The following is a 21,909-nucleotide window of genomic DNA, read 5'->3' on the forward strand; positions in this document are numbered from 1 at the left end:
ATAACCACCATCGATAAAATACAGTACTGTGCAGCCGTCTTCATCGACCTGGCCAAGGCTTTCGAATCTGTCCATCACCGTATTCTTATCGGCAGACTCAATAGCCTTGGTTTCTCAAATGACTGCCTCGCCTGGTTCACCAACTACTTCGCAGACAGAGTTCAGTGTGTAAAATCAGAGGGCCTGTTGTCCGGACCTCTGGCAGTCTCTATGGGGTTACCACAGGGTTTAATTCTCGGGCCAACTCTTTTCTCTATATACATCAATGATGTTGCTGATACTGCAGGTGATTCCTTGATCTACCTCTATGCAAATGACACCATTCTGTATACAGCTTGCCCTTCTTTGGACACTGTGTTAACAAACCTCCAAACGAGTTTCAATGCCATACAACACTCCTTCTGTGGCCTCCAACTGCTCTTAAACGCTAACAAAACCAAATGCATGCTTTTCAACCGTTCGCTACCCGCACCCTGTCACGGTCGTCCTCTTCATCTGAAGAGGAGAGGCGAGAAGGATCGGAGGACCAAAATGTGGCGTGGTATTGTATTCATCATGAATTTTAATAAAGAAAACACTGAACACTGAAACACTATACGAAAACAATAAACAAAATAACAACCGTGAAGCTAATGCGAGCTGAAAAACAAAAACAGTCAACAAAAGAAAACCTAAAACAGTCCTATCTGGTGCAAACACAAAGACAGGAACAAAATAACAACCGTGAAGCTAATGCGAGCTGCGCTGAAACAAGCCATCAACATAGACAATCACACACAAACAAACAGTGCAACCCAGGCTACCTAAGTATGATTCTCAATCAGAGACAACTAATGACACCTGCCTCTGATTGAGAACCATACTAGGCCGAAACATAGAAATCCCCAAATCATAGAAAATCAAACATAGACTGCCCACCCAACTCACACCCTGACCATACTAACTAAATACAAAACAAAGGAAATAAAGGTTAGAACGTGACACACCCGCCCGTTTAGCATCTGAGTTATATGACTAGTTAGAGTGCAGTTCAACTGCAGTTCAACTGCAGTCATTCTTATCAACAGACTCAATAGCCTTGGCTTCTTAAATGCTAGTAAAACTAAGTGCATGCTCTTCAACCGATCGCTGAATGCACCCTCCCGCCCGACTAGCATCACTACTCTGGAAGGTTCTGACCTTGAATATGTGGACAACTACAAATACCTAGGTGTCTGGCTAGACTGTAAACTGTCCTTCCAGACTCATATCAAACATCTCCAATCTAAAATCAAATCTAGAATTCTATATTTCTATTTCGCAACAAAGCTTCCTTCATTCACGGCGCCAAACTTACCCTAGTAAAACTGACTATCCTACCGATCCTCGACTTCGGCGATGTCATCTACAAAATAGCTTCCAATACTCTACTCATATTGTTTTTATTTACTTTGCTGCTCTTTTGCACACCAGTATCTCTACTTGCACATCACCATCTGCTCATATCTCTCTTCAGTGTTAATCTGCTAAATTGTAATTACTTTGCTACTATGTCCTATTTATTGCCTTTCCTCCTCACGCCATTTACACACTGTACTTATCTATCTATATCTATCCATTTACACACTGTACTTATCTATCTATATCTATCCATTTACACACTGTACTTATCTATTGTGTTATTGACTGTACGTTTGTTTATGTGTAACTCTGTGTTGTTGTGTTATTGACTGTATGTTTGTTTATGTGTAACTCTGTGTTGTTGTGTTATTGTGTTATTGACTGTACGTTTGTTTATCCCATATGTAACTCTGTTTTGTTGTTTGTTTATGTGTAACTCTGTGTTATTGTGTTATTGACTGTATGTTTGTTTATGTGTAACTCTGTGTTGTCGTTTCTGTCACACTGCTATGCTTTATCTTGGCCAGGTCGCAGTTGTAAATGAGAACGTGTTCTCAACTAGCCTACCTGGTTAAATAAAGGTGTTCTCAACTAGCCTACCTGGTTAAATAAAGGTGTTCTCAACTAGCCTACCTGGTTAAATAAAGGTGAAATAAAATAAAATACATGTCTATGTGGCTCTATATGGATCCCTACAGATTGGTACAACATTTGAGAGGCGCAGGGCGATGAAGTACGGAGCTCGATTTGGCCTCCGGAGGCTCTGCAATTGCATCACACCTTCCATACGGAACCTCTGACCACATTTTTGGTTCCAACATAAATTGACTTCCACTAGAAAAAAATTGGAGTGGATGAGAAGGCTGATGCTCCAGCCTTTTGGAAACTAGCTCTTCGCTCCAGTCAAACTGGGGCACGCTACGCTCCTCACTTCAGCTTAGCTCTGCTCACATACTGAGAGATCAGAATAAGATAAAAGTTGGTTTGTTGTGTAGGGTAGAACACAGTTGTTGTGTAGGGTAGAATACAGTTGTTGTGTAGGGTAGAATACAGTTGTTGTGTATGGTTGTTTGGTATAGTACCAAACCATAATATACCAAACAACCAACAATGATATGTATATATTTGTGTGTATGGTAGAATATGGTTGTTGTGTATGGTAGAATATGGTTGTTGTGTAGGGTAGAATACGGTTGTTGTGTAGGGTAGAATACGGTTGTTGTGTATGGTAGAATACGGTTGTTGTGTAGGGTAGAATACGGTTGTTGTGTAGGGTAGAATACAGTAGTTGTGTATGGTAGAACACAGTTGTTGTGTAGGGTAGAATATGGTTGTTGTGTAGGGTAGAACACAGTTGTTGTGTAGGGTAGAATATGGTTGTTGTGTAGGGTAGAATATGGTTGTTGTGTAGGGTAGAATACGGTTGTTGTGTAGGGTAGAATACAGTAGTTGTGTATGGTAGAACACAGTTGTTGTGTAGGGTAGAATATGGTTGTTGTGTAGGGTAGGGTAGAACACAGTTGTTGTGTAGGGTAGAACACAGTTGTTGTGTAGGGTAGAATATGGTTGTTGTGTAGGGTAGAATACGGTTGTTGTGTAGGGTAGAACACAGTTGTTGTGTAGGGTAGAATATGGTTGTTGTGTAGGGTAGAATATGGTTGTTGTGTATGGTTATTTGGTATAGTACCAAACCATAATATACCAAACAACCAACAATGATATGTATATATTTGTGTGTATGTTTGTTAACCCTGTCTTGTCTCCGTCCCTTTCCAGGTCCTCCCTGACTGAGGAGAGAAGTGAGCCTCCCCTTGTCACCTCCTCTTCCCTACCCCCTCCTCCTGCCTCCTCCCCACCCCCTCCTCCTGCCTCCTCCCCATCCCCTCCTCCTGCCTCTTCCCCATCCCCTCCTCCTGCCTCCTTCCCACCTCCCCCTGCCTCCTCCCCATCCCCTCCTCCTGCCTCCTCCCCATCCCCTCCTCCTGCCTCCTCCCCACCCCCTCCTCCTGCCTCCTGCCCATCCCCTCCTCCTGCCTCCTCCTTCCCACCCCCTCCTCCTGCCTCCTCCCCATCCCCTCCTCCTGCCTCCTCCCCATCCCCTCCTCCCACGTCTCCTGGAGAAGTCTTCCAGTTCTCTCCTGCCCTCCCTACCTACCTCCAGGAAGACTTCTCCCCTCCTCCACCCACTCCTCCAGAGAGGCTAGGCCCTGAGCCTGCTGAGCCCCAGAAACCCCCACCTGCATCCCCCAGGCCCCACTAGCAGCCCCAGCCGACCCCCAAGAACCACCCTTACCACCATCCCCAGAACCAGCCTTACCCGCCCAGGCCCCACCAGCCCCGGCCAACCCAGCACCAGCCCCGGCCAACCCAGCACCAGCCCCGGCCAACCCAGTACCAGCCCCTGCCAACCCAGCACCAGCTCCGGCCAACCCAGCACCAGCCCCGGCCAACCCAGCACCAGCCCCGGCCAACCCACTTCCACTCCTTGAGAGTCAGGAGGACACCACCACTTCCACAGCTATATTTCCAGACCTCCCCGCAGAAGCCCCGGCCTCCTTACCTCCACCTCCAGGCCCTGGGAAGGACTCCACCTCCACCCCCGTACCCTGTGAATCCAGACCCAGGTATGGACACTTATATAGTCTCTATAGTGTACCTATATATATATATATATATATATGTATATATATATATATATATATATATATATATATATATATATATATATATATATATATATATATATATATATATATATATATATATATACACATATGCATACACTGAGTGGACAAAACATTATGAACACCTGCTCTTTCCATAACATAGACTGACCAGGTAAATCCAAGTGAAAGCTATGATCCCTTGTTGATGTCACTTGTTAAATCCACTTCAATCGGTGCAGATGAAAGGGGAGGAGACGGGTTAAAAAAGGATTTTTAAGCCTTGAGACAATTGAGACATGGATTGTGTACGTGTGCCATTCAGAGGGTGAGTGGGCAAGCCAAAATATTTAAGTGCCTTTGAACAGGGTATGGTAGTAGGTGCACCGGCTTGTGTCAATAATTGCAACGCTGCTGTTTTTTTTTTTTTTTTTTTACCACACAACAGTTTCCCGAGTGTGTCTAGACTGATCCACCACCCAAAGAATATCCAGCCAACTTGACACAACTTTGGCAAACGTTGGAGTCAACATGGGCCAGCATCCTTATGGAACGCGTTTGGACACCTTGTAGAGTCCATGCCCTGTATTAGGAAGGTGTTCCTAATGTTTGGTACACTCAGTCCAGTAGAGAGCCGTATTCACTAACTCACAACGTTGCTTTGGATGTCATCGTTTTTTGGTCCCAGTCTGTGAACATTACAAGTGAATCAGTAGAGCTGTGGAACTCAGTCTATTTGGACTAAGACGAATCATTGTGGCGAAGCAGTAGTATTGGGCAGAGTACTGGCACAATATCAAATCACATTTTGTCACATGTGCGGGATAATAAACAGGTTTAGATCTTACAGTGAAATGCTGACTTTACAAGCCCTTATAGTGGGCCGTGTCTTCGCCTGCAAGTGCAAATGGAACAATGTGAATGGGCTTGTTGGCTGTGATAGTTAGGAGGGCCAGCTTGTGTTGCCTTGTGTCCTCAGCCAGCTTGTGTTGCCTTGTGTCCTCAGCCAGCTTGTGTTGCCTTGTGTCCTCAGCCAGCTTGTGTTGCCTTGTGTCCTCAGCCAGCTTCACTGTGTTGCATTGTGTCCTCAGCCAGCTTGTATTGCCTTGTGTCCTCAGCCAGCTCCACTGTGTTGCATTGTGTCCTCAGCCAGCTCCACTGTGTTGCCTTGTGTCCTCAGCCAGCTCCACTGTGTTGCATTGTGTCCTCAGCCAGCTCCACTGTGTTGCCTTGTGTCCTCAGCCAGCTCCACTGTGTTGCCTTGTGTCCTCAGCCAGCTCCACTGTGTTGCCTTGTGTCCTCAGCCAGCTCCAATGTGTTGCCTTGTGTCCTCAGCCAGCTCCAATGTGTTGCCTTGTGTCCTCAGCCAGCTCCACTGTGTTGCCTTGTGTCCTCAGCCAGCTCCACTGTGTTGCATTGTGTCCTCAGCCAGCTCCACTGTGTTGCATTGTGTCCTCAGCCAGCTCCACTGTGTTGCCTTGTGTCCTCAGCCAGCTCCACTGTGTTGCATTGTGTCCTCAGCCAGCTCCATTGTGTCCCTCAGCCAGCTCCACTGTGTTGCCTTGTGTCCTCAGCCAGCTCCACTGTGTTGCCTTGTGTCCTCAGCCAGCTCCAATGTGTTGCCAGCTCCTTGTGTCCTCAGCCAGCTCCACTGTGTTGCCTTGTGTCCTCAGCCAGCTCCACTGTGTTGCCTTGTGTCCTCAGCCAGCTCCACTGTGTTGCATTGTGTCCTCAGCCAGCTCCACTGTGTTGCCTTGTGTCCTCAGCCAGCTCCAATGTGTTGCCTTGTGTCCTCAGCCACTGTGTTGCCTTGTGTCCTCAGCCAGCTCCACTGTGTTGCATTGTGTCCTCAGCCAGCTCCACTGTGCTGCCTTGTGTCCTCAGCCAGCTCCACTGTGTTGCCTTGTGTCCTCAGCCAGCTCCACTGTGTTGCCTTGTGTCCTCAGCCAGCTCCACTGTGTTGCATTGTTTCCTCAGCCAGCTCCACTGTGTTGCCTTGTTTCCTCAGCCAGCTCCACTGTGTTGCCTTGTGTCCTCAGCCAGCTCCACTGTGTTGCCTTGTGTCCTCAGCCAGCCCCACTGTGTTGCCTTGTGTCCTCAGCCAGCTCCACTGTGTTGCCTTGTGTCCTCAGCCAGCTCCACTGTGTTGCCTTGTTTCCTCAGCCAGCTCCACTGTGTTGGCTTAGTAAGACCTAGATCTATCTGTCTGCTGTCTGGCACTAGTCCCTTTAACTGACTTGACGACAAGTAATGAATGACCTGATCCGCTGAACTTGAACCTGCGTTAAATAAGAATCAACACCTCAGACAGCCTTAGCCCAGGTTCAACTGATAAACTTCATGCATTAATGACAACAGGAGTCACTTCCTGCCAGGAGTGGGTTGGGAATCCACTTTCCCAAACTGTCCAGGTTAGATTGGGTGATTCTCTGGCTTCTGTTTGTTTGGCTCTAGGCACCAAAGGACTGGTGCTCACTGAGGCCAATGGGTGGTGGGAAAAGTGAATGGAGTACTTCTCTGAGGCACTCCGTAGATGTAAGCTACCTCAGCATCCTGCCTGATGCCTGTTGTTTCTGTTGTGGAATGACTCGTACAGTTTAAACCTACTCCGTATTATGTATCTGTATCTGTGTTTAAACTTCTCCAACAACATGTACCAGATACCAGCTCCTCCAACAACATGTACCAGATACCAGCTCCTCCAACAACATGTACCAGTCCCATTACAAATACCAGCTCTACCAACAACATGTACCAGTCCTATTACAAATACCAGCTCCTCCAACAACATGTACCAGATACCAGCTCCTCCAACAACATGTACCATATACCAGCTCCTCCAACAACATGTACCAGATACCAGCTCCTCCAACAACATGTACCAGTCCCATTACAAATACCAGCTCTACCAACAACATGTACCAGTCCTATTACAAATACCAGCTCCTCCAACAACATGTACCAGATACCAGCTCCTCCAACAACATGTACCAGATACCAGCTCCTCCAACAACATGTACCAATACCAGCTCCTCCAACAACATGTACCAATACCAGCTCCTCCAACAACATGTACCAATACCAGCTCCTCCAACAACATGTACCAGTCCCATTACAAATACCAGCTCTACCAACAACATGTACCAGTCCTATTACAAATACCAGCTTCTCCAACAACATGTACCAGATACCAGCTCCTCCTCCAACATGTACCAGATACCAGCTCCTCCAACAACATGTACCAGATACCAGCTCCTCCAACAACATGTACCAGTCCCATTACAAATGCCAGCTCCTCCAACAACATGTACCAGATACCAGCTCCTCCAACAACATGTACCAGATACCAGCTCCTCCAACAACATGTAGCAATCCCATTACAAATGCCAGCTCCTCCAACAACATGTACCAGATACCAGCTCCTCCAACAACATGTACCAGTCCCATTACAAATACCAGCTCCTCCAACAACATGTAGCAGTCCAATTACAAATGCCAGCTCCTCCAACAACATGTACCAGATACCAGCTCCTCCAACAACATGTACCAGTCCCATTACAAATACCAGCTCCTCCAACAACATGTAGCAGTCCCATTACAAATGCCAGCTCCTCCAACAACATGTAGCAGTCCCATTACAAATGCCAGCTCCTCCAACAACATGTACCAGTCCCATTACAAATACCAGCTCCTCCAACAACATGTACCAGTCCCATTACAAATACCAGCTCCTCCAACAACATGTAGCAGTCCCATTACAAATGCCAGCTCCTCCAACAACATGTACCAATACCAGCTCCTCCAACAACATGTACCAGATACCAGCTCCTCCAACAACATGTAGCAGATACCAGCTCCTCCAACAACATGTAGCAGATACCAGCTCCTCCAACAACATGTACCAGATACCAGCTCCTCCAACAACATGTACCAATACCAGCTCCTCCAACAACATGTACCAGATACCAGCTCCTCCAACAACATGTACCAATACCAGCTCCTCCAACAACATGTACCAATACCAGCTCCTCCAACAACATGTACCAATACCAGCTCCTCCAACAACATGTACCAATACCAGCTCCTCCAACAACATGTACCAGATACCAGCTCCTCCAACAACATGTACCAGATACCAGCTCCTCCAACAACATGTACCAATACCAGCTCCTCCAACAACATGTACCAATACCAGCTCCTCCAACAACATGTACCAGATACCAGCTCCTCCAACAACATGTACCAATACCAGCTCCTCCAACAACATGTACCAGATACCAGCTCCTCCAACAACATGTACAAATACCAGCTCCTCCAACAACATGTAGCAGTCCTATTACAAATACCAGCTCCTCCAACAACATGTACCAGATACCAGCTCCTCCAACAACATGTACCAATACCAGCTCCTCCAACAACATGTAGCAGTCCCATTACAACCACTTGAATAGAACAATGCCAGTGTGAGTTCCATGGAGTCCAGAGTACTGCGTGGATGACAGTTGTACTCACGGTACACTGACTCATTGTCCCGTCTTAGGACACAAGGGCCTGTCATTCAAGAGCTTTGTTCTCTTGTGATTCAATTGAAGTGCACTTTATTGAAACAGAAAACTCTGGCTAGTGCACTTCAGTTATTGATGTCTGGAAACATTGAGATAATGTTTGGCATTGAACACTCTTGTCCAGTCCTATTTGGAATATGAATAAGTTGTTGTCATTGAGTTGATTTGTGTGTGTGTGTGTGTGTGTGTGTGTGTGTGTGTGTGTGTGTGTGTGTGTGTGTGTGTGTGTGTGTGTGTGTGTGTGTGTGTGTGTGTGTGTGTGTGTGTGTGTGTGCGCATGTGTGTACGCGCGTATGCGTGCGTATTTGTTGATTAGATAAGCAGACAGAATGACTCAGCCTGTAATAACGTTCTTCCGTCATCAACCAGCAGAGGGCGTGCATGAACCAAATTATGTCATATACACACAGTATTCCTCTCTGCAGTTAGGTGATGCAGACAGAGTGCTTCGTAGGCTCCGGAGGTGTATTTGATCTGCGCACATGCCAACACCTTTAGCATAATTCAATTCAATGTCAATTCAATTCAATTCAAGGGGCTTTATTGGCATGGGAAACATGTGTTAACATTGCCAAAGCAAGTGAAGTAGATAACATACAAAAGTGAAATAAACAATAAAAATGAACATTAAACATTCCTCTCACTGAAGTTCCAAAAGAATAAAGACATTTCAAATGTCAAATTATGTATATGAAGTGTTGTAATGATGGTTAAAGTAGAAAAGGGAAAATAAATATGGATTGTATTTACAATGGTGTTTGTTCTTCACTGGTTGACCTTTTCTTGTGGAAACAGGTCACAAATCTTGCTGCTGTGATGGCACACTGTGGAATTTCACCCAGTAGATATGGGAGTTTATCAAAATTGGGTTTATTTTCAAATTCTTTGGATCTGTGTAATCTGAGGGAAATATGTGTCTCTAATATGGTCATACATTGGGCAGGAGGTTAGGAAGTGCAGCTCAGTTTCCACCTCATTTTGTGGGCAGTGAGCACATAGCCTGTCTTCTCTTGAGAGCCATGTCTGCCTACGGCGGCCTTTCTCAATAGCAAGGCTATGCTCACTGAGTCTGTACATAGTCAAAGCTTTCCTTAGGTTTGGGTCAGTCACAGTGGTCAGGTATTCTGCCACTGTGTACTCTCTGTTTAGGGCCAAATAGCATTCTAGTTTGCTCTGTTTTTTTGGTTAATTCTTTCCAATGTATCAAGTAATTATCTTTTTGTTTTCTCATGATTTGGTTGGGTCTAATTGTGTTGCTGTCCTGGGGCTCTGTGGGGTGTGTTTGTGTTTGTGAACAGAGCCCCAGGACCAGCTTGCTTAGGGGACTCTTCCCCAGGGTCATCTCTCTGTAGGTGATGGCTTAGGTGGTTGTAGAATTTAACGTCTCCTTTCTGGATTTTGATAATTAGCGTGTATCGGCTTAATTCTGCTCTGCGTGCATTATTTGGTGTTCTACGTTGTACGCTGAGGATATTTTTGCAGAATCCAGCATTCCGTCTCAATTTGGTGTTTGTCCCATTTTGTTAATTCTAGGTTGGTGAGCTGACCCCAGACCTCACAACCATAAAGGGCAATGGGTTCTATAACTGATTCAAGTATTTTTAGCCAGAACCAAATTGATATGTTGAAATTAATGTTTGTTTTGATGGCATAGAAGGCCCTTGTTAACAGCTTTGTGGAAGTTACCTGTGGGGTTGGCGCTTAGGCCGAGGTATGTATAGTTTTTTGTGTGCTCTAGGGCAACGTTGTCTAGATGAAATTTATGGTCCTGGCGACTGGACCTTGTTTGGAACACCATTATTTTAGTCTTACTGAGGTTTACTGTCAGGGCCCAGGTCTGGCAGAATCTGTGCAGAATATCTAGGTGCTGCCGTAGGCCCTCCTTGGTTGGTGACAGAAGCACCAGATCATCAGCAAACAGACATTTGACTTCAGTTTCTAGTAGAGTGAGGCTGGGTTCTGCATACTGTTCTAGTGCCCTCGCCAATTCGTTGACATATATGTTGAAGAGGGTGGGGCTTAAGCTGCATCCCTGTCTCACCCCACAACCCTGTGTGAAGAAATTTGTGTTTTTTGCCAATTTTAACCGCACACTTGTTGTTTGTGTAGATGGATTTTATAATGTTGTATGTTTTACCCCAACATCACTTTCCATCAGTTTGTATAGCAGACCCTCATACCAAACTGAGTCGAAGGCTTTTTTGAAATCAACAAAGCATGAGAAGACTTTGCCTTTGTTTTGGTTTGTTTGTTTGACAATTCGGGTGTGCAGGGTGAATACGTTGTCAGTCATATGGTAATTTGGTAAAATGCCAATTTGACATTTGCTCAGTACATTGTTTTCACTAAGGAAATGTACGAGCCTGCTGTTAATGATAATACAGAGGATTTTTTCAAGGTTGCTGTTGACACATATCCCACGGTAGTTATTGGGGTCAAATTTGTCTCCACTTTTGTGGATTGGGGTGATCAGTTCCAAATATTGGGGAAGATGCCAGAGCTAAGGAGGATGTTAAAGAGTTTTAGTATAGCCAATTTGAATTTGTTGTTTGTATATTTGATCATTTCATTGAGGATACCATCAACACCACATTGCAGGTCTCTCTCTGATGCGATTGAAGTGAGTTCGGAAAAACTCAAAGTCTGCATCTTAGAAATTGTTTTTACAAACCAACTGTCCGAACGCAGAATAAAATAGACTTGTTAAAAATAACATGGTCGCTTCACATTCTGGAAGTCCGATGGACGAATCTAGGTTTTACAGATGCCAGGAGAACACTACCTGCCCGAATGTATAGTGCCAACTGTAAAGTTTGGTGGAGGAGGAATAGTCGTCTGGGGCTGTTTTTCATGGTTTGGGATAAGCCCCTTAGTTCCAGTGAAGGGAAATCTTAACGCTAGAGCAAACAATGACATTCTAGATTACTCTGTGCTTCCAACTTTGTGGCAACAGTTTGGGGAAGAACCTTTCCTGTTTCAGCATGACAACGCCCCCGTGGACAATGCGAGTTCCATACAGAAATGGTTTGTTGAGATCATGTGGAAGAACTTGACTGGCCTGCACAGAGCCCTTACCTCAACCCCATCGAACACCTTTGGGAAGAATTTGAACACCAACTGCGAGCGAGGCCTTATCACCCAACATCAGTGTTCCCGACCTCACTAATGCTCTTGTGGCTGAATGGAAGCAAGTCTCCACAGCAATGTTCCAACATCTAGTGGAAAGCCTTCCCAGAAGAGTGGAGGCTGTTATAGCAGCAATGTTCCAACATCTAGTGGAAAGCCTTCCCAGAAGAGTGGAGGCTGTTATAGCAGCAAAGGTGGGACCAACTCCATATTAATACCCATGGTTTTGGAATGAGATGTTTGATGAGCAGATGTCCACATACTTTTGGTCATGTAGTGTATATACAAATGGATTAAATAAAAAATGTTCCTAATCAATCTACACACAATACCCCATAATGACAAAACATAAAACAGGTTTTTAGAAATTCATGTTATTAAAAATAAAAAACAGGAATACCTTATTTACATTAGTATTCAGACACTTTGCTATGAGACTCAAACATGAGCTCAGGTGCATCCTGTTTTCATCCTGATCATCCTTGAGATGTTTTTACAACTTGATAGGAGTCCACCTGTGGTAAAGTCAGTTGATTGGACATGATTTGGAAAGGCAAACACCTGTCTACATAAGGTCTTACAGTTGACAGTGCATGTCAGAGCAACAACCAAGCCATGAGGTCGAAGGAAATTGTCCATAGAGCTCCGAGACAGGATTGTGTCGAGGCACAGATCTGGGGAAGGGTACCAAAACATCTCTGCAGCATTGAAGGCCCCCAAGAACACAGTGGCCTCCATCATTCTTAATGGAAGAAATTTGGAACCAACAAGACTCTTCCTAGAGATGGCCACCCAGCCAAACTGAGCAATCGGGGGAGAAGGGCCTTGGTTAGTGAGGTGACCAAGAACCGGTTGGTCACTCAGACAGAGCTCCAGAGTTCCTCTGTGGAGATGAGAGAACCTTCCAGAAGGACAACCATCTCTGCAGCACTCCACCAATCAGGCCTATATGCCAACATCATGCTGTAGGGATGTTTTTCAGCTTCGGGGTCTGGGAGACTAGTCAGGATCGAGGGAAAGATGAACGGAGTAAAGCACAGAAAGAACCTTGATGAAAACCTGCTCCAAAGCGCTCAGGACCTCAAACTGGGGCAAAAGTTCACCTTCTAACAGGACAACGACCCTAAGCACAAAGCCAAAACGAAGGAGTCGGGACAAGTCTCTGAATGTCCTTTAGTGGCCCAGCCAGATTCTGGATTTGAACCCCATCTAACATCTCTGGAGACCTGAACATATCTGTGCAGCAACGCTATAATAGGATGGTATATAGACAGTAGTTATATAGGATGGTGTGTATAGACAGTATAGACAGTAGTTATAAAGGATGGTGTGTATAGACAGTAGTTATATAGGATGGTGTGTATAGACAGTATAGACAGTAGTAATATAGGATGGTGTGTATAGACAGTAGTTATATATGATGGTGTGTATAGACAATAGTTATATAGGATGGTGTGTATAGACAGTAGTTATATAGGATGGTGTGTATAGACAGTAGTTATATAGTATGGTGTGTATAGACAGTAGTTATATAGGACGGTGTGTATAGACAGTAGTTATATAGGATGGTGTGTATAGACAGTAGTTATATAGGATGGTGTGTATAGACAGTAGTTATATAGGATGGTGTGTATAGACAGTATAGCCAGTAGTTACATAGGATGGTGTGTATAGACAGTATAGCCAGTAGTTATATAGGATGGTGTGTATAGACCGTCGTTATATAGGATGGTGTGTATAGACAGTGGTTATATGGGATGGTGTGTATAGACAGTAGTTATATGGGATGGTGTGTATAGACAGTAGTTATATAGGATGGTGTGTATAGACAGTATAGACAGTAGTTATATAGGATGGTGTGTATAGACAGTAGTTAATTAGGATGGTGTGTATAGACAGTAGTTATAAAGGATGGTGTGTATAGACAGTAGTTATATAGGATGGTGTGTATAGACAGTATAGACAGTAGTAATATAGGATGGTGTGTATAGACAGTAGTTATATATGATGGTGTGTATAGACAGTAGTTATATAGGATGGTGTGTATAGACAGTAGTTATATAGGATGGTGTGTATAGACAGTATAGACAGTAGTTATATAGGATGGTGTGTATAGACAGTAGTTATATAGGATGGTGTGTATAGACAGTATAGACAGTAGTTATATAGGATGGTGTGTATAGACAGTAGTTATATAGGATGGTGTGTATAGACAGTATAGACAGTAGTTATATAGGATCATGTGTATAGACAGTAGTTATATAGGATGGTGTGTATAGACAGTATAGACAGTAGTTATATAGGATGGTGTGTATAGACAGTAGTTATATAGGATGGTGTGTATAGACAGTATAGCCAGTAGTTACATAGGATGGTGTGTATAGACAGTATAGCCAGTAGTTATATAGGATGGTGTGTATAGACCGTCGTTATATAGGATGGTGTGTATAGACAGTGGTTATATGGGATGGTGTGTATAGACAGTAGTTATATGGGATGGTGTGTATAGACAGTAGTTATATAGGATGGTGTGTATAGACAGTATAGACAGTAGTTATATAGGATGGTGTGTATAGACAGTAGTTAATTAGGATGGTGTGTATAGACAGTAGTTATAAAGGATGGTGTGTATAGACAGTAGTTATATAGGATGGTGTGTATAGACAGTATAGACAGTAGTAATATAGGATGGTGTGTATAGACAGTAGTTATATATGATGGTGTGTATAGACAGTAGTTATATAGGATGGTGTGTATAGACAGTAGTTATATAGGATGGTGTGTATAGACAGTATAGACAGTAGTTATATAGGATGGTGTGTATAGACAGTAGTTATATAGGATGGTGTGTATAGACAGTATAGACAGTAGTTATATAGGATGGTGTGTATAGACAGTAGTTATATAGGATGGTGTGTATAGACAGTATAGACAGTAGTTATATAGGATCATGTGTATAGACAGTAGTTATATAGGATGATGTGTATAGACAGTATAGACAGTAGTTATATAGGATGGTGTGTATAGACAGTAGTTATATAGGATGGTGTGTATAGACAGTATAGACAGTAGTTATATAGGATGGTGTGTATAGACAGTAGTTATATAGGATGGTGTGTATAGACAGTAGTTATATATGATGGTGTGTATAGACAGTAGTTATATAGGATGGTGTGTATAGACAGTAGTTATATAGGATGGTGTGTATAGCCAGTGTTACATAGGATGGTGTGTATAGCCAGTAGTTACATAGGATGGTGTGTATAGACAGTAGTTATATAGGATGGTGTGTATAGACTGCTGGTTGCAGGGTGGTATGCTGCTGGTTGCAGGGTGATATGCTGCTGGTTGCAGGGTGGTATGCTGCTGGTTGCAGGGAGGTATGCAGGGTGGTATGCTGCTGGTTCAGGGTGGTATGCTGCTGGTTGCAGGGTGGTATGCTGCTGGTTGCAGGGTGGTATGCAGGGTGGTATGCTGCTGGTTGCAGGGTGGTATGCTGCTGGTTGCAGGGTGGTGTGCAGGGTGGTATGCTGCTGGTTGCAGGGTGGTATGCTGCTGGATGCAGGGTGGTATGCTGCTGGTTGCAGGGTGTTATGCAGGGTGGTATGCTGCTGGTTGCAGGGTGGTATGCTGCTGGTTGCAGGGTGGTATGCAGGGAGGTATGCTGCTGGTTTCAGGGTGGTATGCTGCTGGATGCAGGGTGGTATGCTGCTGGTTGCAGGGTGGTATGCTGCTGGTTCAGGGTGGTATGCTGCTGGTTGCAGGGTGGTATGCTGCTGGTTGCAGGGTGGTATGCTGCTGGTTCAGGGTGGTATGCTGCAGGTTGCAGGGTGGTATGCTGCTGGTTCAGGGTGGTATGCTGCTGGTTGCAGGGTGGTATGCTGCTCGTTCAGGGTGGTATGCTGCTGGTTGCAGGGTGGTATGCTGCTCGTTCAGGGTGGTATGCTGCTGGTTGCAGGGTGGTATGCTGCTGGTTGCAGGGTGGTATGCTGCTCGTTCAGAGTGGTCTGCTCCTGGTTGCAGGGTGGTATGCTGTTGGCAGTCAGTTATTATCCATATAGGACTCTAAGAAACCATAGGCTCTCTTCCAACCTGGCCCTGGTATGGACTAACCACCAACTCTGTACATCTGTAGTTACATCGCAGGGACTCTAATGACCTACATTCACCATGCACACCAAGGTTATGAATCTTTCACAAACACCTGCCATAGAAATAACGTCCTCTTCCCTGCCTCGCTTGAAACATTTATAACTTCCTCGATCTGTGTTGAGGGGCTAGCAGAAGATCTGAGTGATGCTGCCTACTCTCTGAGAGTATGTGAGGGACCTGAGTGGTGCTGCCTACTCTCTGAGAGTGTGTGAGGGACCTGAGTGGTGCTGCCTACTCTCTGAGAGTGTGTGAGGGACCTGAGTGGTGCTGCCTACTCTCTGAGAGTATGTGAGGGACCTGAGTGATGCTGCCTACTCTCTGAGAGTATGTGAGGGACCTGCGTGGTGCTGCCTACTCTCTGAGAGTATGTGAGGGACCTGAGTGGTGCTGCCTACTCTCTGAGAGTATGTGAGGGACCTGCGTGGTGCTGCCTACTCTCTGAGAGTGTGTGAGGGACCTGAGTGGTGCTGCCTACTCTCTGAGAGTATGTGAGGGACCTGCGTGGTGCTGCCTACTCTCTGAGAGTATGTGAGGGACCTGAGTGGTGCTGCCTACTCTCTGAGAGTATGTGAGGGACCTGCGTGGTGCTGCCTACTCTCTGAGAGTATGTGAGGGACCTGAGTGGTGCTGCCTACTCTCTGAGAGTATGTGAGGGACCTGAGTGGTGCTGCCTACTCTCTGAGAGTATGTGAGGGACCTGCGTGGTGCTGCCTACTCTCTGAGAGTGTGTGAGGACCTGCGTGGTGCTGCCTACTCTCTGAGAGTGTGTGAGGGACCTGCGTGGTGCTGCCTACTCTCTGAGAGTATGTGAGGGACCTGAGTGGTGCTGCCTACTCTCTGAGAGTGTGTGAGGACCTGCGTGGTGCTGCCTACTCTCTGAGAGTATGTGAGGGACCTGCGTGGTGCTGCCTACTCTCTGAGAGTATGTGAGGGACCTGCGTGGTGCTGCCTACTCTCTGAGAGTATGTGAGGGACCTGCGTGGTGCTGCCTACTCTCTGAGTGTGTGAGGGACCTGCGTGGTGCTGCCTACTCTCTGAGAGTATGTGAGGGACCTGCGTGGTGCTGCCTACTCTCTGAGAGTATGTGAGGGACCTGAGTGGTGCTGCCTACTCTCTGAGAGTGTGTGAGGGACCTGAGTGGTGCTGCCTACTCTCTGAGAGTGTGTGAGTGACCTGCGTGGTGCTGCCTACTCTCTGAGAGTGTGTGAGGGACCTGAGTGGTGCTGCCTACTCTCTGAGAGTGTGTGAGGGACCTGAGTGGTGCTGCCTACTCTCTGAGAGTGTGTGAGGACCTGCGTGGTGCTGCCTACTCTCTGAGAGTGTGTGAGGGACCTGAGTGGTGCTGCCTACTCTCTGAGAGTGTGTGAGGGACCTGAGTGGTGCTGCCTACTCTCTGAGAGTGTGTGAGGGACCTGCGTGGTGCTGCCTACTCTCTGAGAGTGTGTGAGGGACCTGAGTGGTGCTGCCTACTCTCTGAGAGTGTGTGAGTGACCTGCGTGGTGCTGCCTACTCTCTGAGAGTATGTGAGGGACCTGCGTGGTGCTGCCTACTCTCTGAGAGTGTGTGAGGGACCTGCGTGGTGCTGCCTACTCTCTGAGAGTATGTGAGGGACCTGCGTGGTGCTGCCTACTCTCTGAGAGTATGTGAGGACCTGCGTGGTGCTGCCTACTCTCTGAGAGTATGTGAGGGACCTGAGTGGTGCTGCCTACTCTCTGAGAGTGTGTGAGGGACCTGAGTGGTGCTGCCTACTCTCTGAGAGTGTGTGAGTGACCTGCGTGGTGCTGCCTACTCTCTGAGAGTGTGTGAGGGACCTGAGTGGTGCTGCCTACTCTCTGAGAGTGTGTGAGGGACCTGAGTGGTGCTGCCTACTCTCTGAGAGTGTGTGAGGGACCTGCGTGGTGCTGCCTACTCTCTGAGAGTGTGTGAGGACCTGAGTGGTGCTGCCTACTCTCTGAGAGTGTGTGAGGACCTGAGTGGTGCTGCCTACTCTCTGAGAGTGTGAGGGACCTGCGTGGTGCTGCCTACTCTCTGAGAGTGTGTGAGGGACCTGAGTGGTGCTGCCTACTCTCTGAGAGTGTGTGAGTGACCTGCGTGGTGCTGCCTACTCTCTGAGAGTATGTGAGGGACCTGCGTGGTGCTGCCTACTCTCTGAGAGTGTGTGAGGACCTGCGTGGTGCTGCCTACTCTCTGAGAGTATGTGAGGGACCTGCGTGGTGCTGCCTACTCTCTGAGAGTATGTGAGGGACCTGCGTGGTGCTGCCTACTCTCTGAGAGTGTGTGAGGGACCTGAGTGGTGCTGCCTACTCTCTGAGAGTGTGTGAGGGACCTGAGTGGTGCTGCCTACTCTTTGAGAGTGTGTGAGGACCTGAGTGGTGCTGCCTACTCTCTGAGAGTGTGTGAGGACCTGCGTGGTGCTGCCTACTCTCTGAGAGTATGTGAGGGACCTGAGTGGTGCTGCCTACTCTCTGAGAGTATGTGAGGGACCTGCGTGGTGCTGCCTACTCTCTGAGAGTGTGTGAGGGACCTGAGTGGTGCTGCCTACTCTCTGAGAGTGTGTGAGGGACCTGCGTGGTGCTGCCTACTCTCTGAGAGTGTGTGAGGGACCTGAGTGGTGCTGCCTACTCTTTGAGAGTGTGTGAGGGACCTGAGTGACCTATTTAGCTTAATTACTGTAAAATGGGTCTGTTTGTGGATCAATGATTTCTCTTCAGTTGTATGTTTCTAGTAGTGACCACTAGATCGTTGCCCTAGGGCTGTGAACTATCGACTGACAGACAATCCCATCAGGACAATAGAGCTCTGTTTGTGTACTGCACCATTTCCCTTTGTGTACAACAACAATCTGTTCTGTATCAGTTTGTCATAGCTAGAGTCAGAGTCATAGTCAGAGCTAGAGTCATAGCTAGAGTCCGAGGCATAGCTAGAGTCCGAGTCATAGCTAGAGTCATAGCTAGAGTCCGAGTCATAGCTAGAGTCCGAGTCATAGCTAGAGTCCGAGTCAGAGTCAGAGCTAGAGTCAGAGTCATAGCTAGAGTCATAGTCAGAGTCATAGCTAGAGTCAGAGTTAGAGTCATAGCTAGAGTCAGAGTCATAGCTAGAGTCATTGTCAGAGTCATAGCTAGAGTCAGAGTCATAGCTAGAGTCATTGTCAGAGTCATAGCTAGAGTCATAGCTAGAGTCATAGCTAGAGTCATAGCTAGAGTCATAGCTAGAGTCATAGCTAGAGTCCGAGTCATAGCTAGAGTCCGAGTCATAGCAAGAGTCCGAGTCATAGCTAGAGTCCGAGTCATAGCTAGAGTCATAGCTAGAGTCATTGTCAGAGTCATTGTCAGAGTCAGAGTCATAGTCAGAGTCATACCTAGAGTCATAGTCAGAGTCAGAGCTAGAGTCAGAGTCATAGCTAGAGTCATAGTCAGAGTCAGAGCTAGAGTCAGAGTTAGAGTCGTAGCTAGAGTCAGAGTCATAGCTAGAGTCATTGTCAGAGTCATAGCTAGAGTCATTGTCAGAGTCAGAGTCATTGTCAGAGTCATAGTCAGAGCTAGAGTCATAGTCAGAGTCATAGCTAGAGTCATACATAGTCAGAGCCAGAGCTAGAGTCAGAGTCATAGCTAGAGTCATAGTCAGAGTCAGAGCTAGAGTCGGAGTTAGAGTCGTAGCTAGAGTAAGAGTCATAGCTAGAGTCATAGCTAGAGTCATTGTCAGAGTCATAGCTAGAGTCATTGTCAGAGTCATTGTCAGAGTCATAGCTAGAGTCATAGCTAGAGTCAGAGTCATAGCTAGAGTCAGAGTCATAGCTAGAGTCATAGCTAGAGTCATAGCTAGAGTCATAGCTAGAGTCATAGCCAGAGTCATAGTCAGAGCTAGAGTCATAGTCATAGCTAGAGTCATAGTCAGAGTCAGAGCTAGAGTCAGAGTTAGAGTCGTAGCTAGAGTCAGAGTCATAGCTAGAGTCATTGTCTGAGTCATAGCTAGAGTCATTGTCAGAGTCAGAGTCATTGTCAGAGTCATAGTCAGAGCTAGAGTCATAGTCAGAGTCATAGCTAGAGTCATTGTCAGAGTCATAGCTAGAGTCAGAGTCATAGCTAGAGTCATAGCTGGAGTCATTGTCAGAGTCAGAGTCATTGTCAGAGTCATAGCAAGAGTCATAGCTAGAGTCCGAGTCATAGCTAGAGTCCGAGTCAAAGCTAGAGTCCGAGTCATAGCTAGAGTCCGAGTCATAGCTAGAGTCCGAGTCAGAGTCAGAGCTAGAGTCAGAGTTAGAGTCATAGCTAGAGTCAGAGTCATAGCTAGAGTCATAGTCAGAGTCATAGCTAGAGTCAGAGTCATAGCTAGAGTCATAGTCAGAGTCATAGCTAGAGTCAGAGTCATAGCTAGAGTCATTGTCAGAGTCATAGCTAGAGTCATTGTCGGAGTCAGTCATTGTCAGAGTCATAGCTAGAGTCATAGCTAGAGTCATAGCTAGAGTCCGAGTCATAGCCAGAGTCCGAGTCATAGCTAGAGTCCGAGTCATAGCTAGAGTCCGAGTCATAGCTAGAGTCATAGCTAGAGGCATAGCTAGAGTCATAGTCGGAGTCAGAGCTAGAGTCAGAGTCATAGCTAGAGTCATAGTCAGAGTCATAGCTAGAGTCAGAGTCATAGCTAGAGTCAGAGTCAGAGTCATAGCTAGAGTCGGAGTCATAGCTAGAGTCATTGTCAGAGTCATAGCTAGAGTCAGAGTCATAGCTAGAGTCATTGTCAGAGTCAGAGTCATTGTCAGAGTCATAGCTAGAGTCATAGCTAGAGTCATAGCTAGAGTCCGAGTCATAGCTAGAGTCCGAGTCATAGCTAGAGTCCGAGTCAAAGCTAGAGTCCGAGTCATAGCTAGAGTCATTGTCAGAGTCATTGTCAGAGTCAGAGTCATAGTCAGAGTCATAGCTGGAGTCATAGTCAGAGTCAGAGCTAGAGTCAGAGTCATAGCTAGAGTCATAGTCAGAGTCAGAGCTAGAGTCATTGTCAGAGTCAGAGTCATTGTCAGAGTCATAGTCAGAGCTAGAGTCATAGTCAGAGTCATAGCTAGAGTCATACATAGTCAGAGTCAGAGCTAGAGTCAGAGTCATAGCTAGAGTCATAGTCTGAGTCAGAGCTAGAGTCAGAGTTAGAGTCGTAGCTAGAGTCAGAGTCATAGCTAGAGTCATTGTCAGAGTCATAGCTAGAGTCATTGTCAGAGTCATTGTCAGAGTCATTGTCAGAGTCATAGCTAGAGTCATAGCTAGAGTCAGAGTCATAGCTAGAGTCATAGCTAGAGTCATAGTTAGAGTCATAGCTAGAGTCATTGTCAGAGTCATAGTCAGAGTTAGAGTCATAGTCATAGCTAGAGTCATAGTCAGAGTCAGAGCTAGAGTCAGAGTTAGAGTCGTAGCTAGAGTCAGAGTCATAGCTAGAGTCATTGTCTGAGTCATAGCTAGAGTCATTGTCAGAGTCAGAGTCATTGTCAGAGTCATAGTCAGAGCTAGAGTCATAGTCAGAGTCATAGCTAGAGTCATTGTCAGAGTCATAGCTAGAGTCAGAGTCATAGCTAGAGTCATAGCTAGAGTCATTGCCAGAGTCAGAGTCATTGTCAGAGTCATAGCTAGAGTCATAGCTAGAGTCATAGCTAGAGTCCGAGTCATAGCTAGAGTCCGAGTCATAGCTAGAGTCCGAGTCAGAGTCAGAGCTAGAGTCAGAGTTAGAGTCATAGCTAGAGTCAGCGTCATAGCTAGAGTCATAGTCAGAGTCATAGCTAGAGTCAGACTCATAGCTAGAGTCATTGTCAGAGTCAGTCATTGTCAGAGTCATAGCTAGAGTCATTGTCAGAGTCATTGTCAGAGTCATAGCTAGAGTCATTGTCAGAGTCAGAGTCATTGTCCGAGTCATAGCCAGAGTCAGACTCATAGCTAGAGTCAGCCAGAGTCAAAGCTAGAGTCAGAGTCATAGCTAGAGTCATTGTCAGAGTCATAGCTAGAGTCAGAGTCATAGCTAGAGTCATTGTCAGAGTCAGAGTCATT

General features: G+C 46.1%; 1 protein-coding gene across 1 annotated transcript in view; it reads left to right on the forward strand.

Annotated features, from left to right (window-relative positions):
- Positions 1–2,108: 2,108 nt before the first annotated feature.
- The window catches only part of LOC112240580 (transforming acidic coiled-coil-containing protein 2), a 110,472-nt gene continuing 90,671 nt past the window's right edge, over positions 2,109–21,909 (forward strand). Inside the window, exons 1-3 of the mRNA XM_042305849.1 lie at positions 2,109–2,113; positions 3,157–3,179; positions 3,608–4,004. Of these exons, the coding sequence (XP_042161783.1) occupies positions 2,109–2,113; positions 3,157–3,179; positions 3,608–4,004 (425 nt within the window). The remainder of the gene's footprint in view (positions 2,114–3,156; positions 3,180–3,607; positions 4,005–21,909) is intronic.

The sequence above is a fragment of the Oncorhynchus tshawytscha genome, linkage group LG25, assembly GCF_018296145.1.
Source record: "Oncorhynchus tshawytscha isolate Ot180627B linkage group LG25, Otsh_v2.0, whole genome shotgun sequence".
Taxonomy (NCBI): domain Eukaryota; kingdom Metazoa; phylum Chordata; class Actinopteri; order Salmoniformes; family Salmonidae; genus Oncorhynchus; species Oncorhynchus tshawytscha.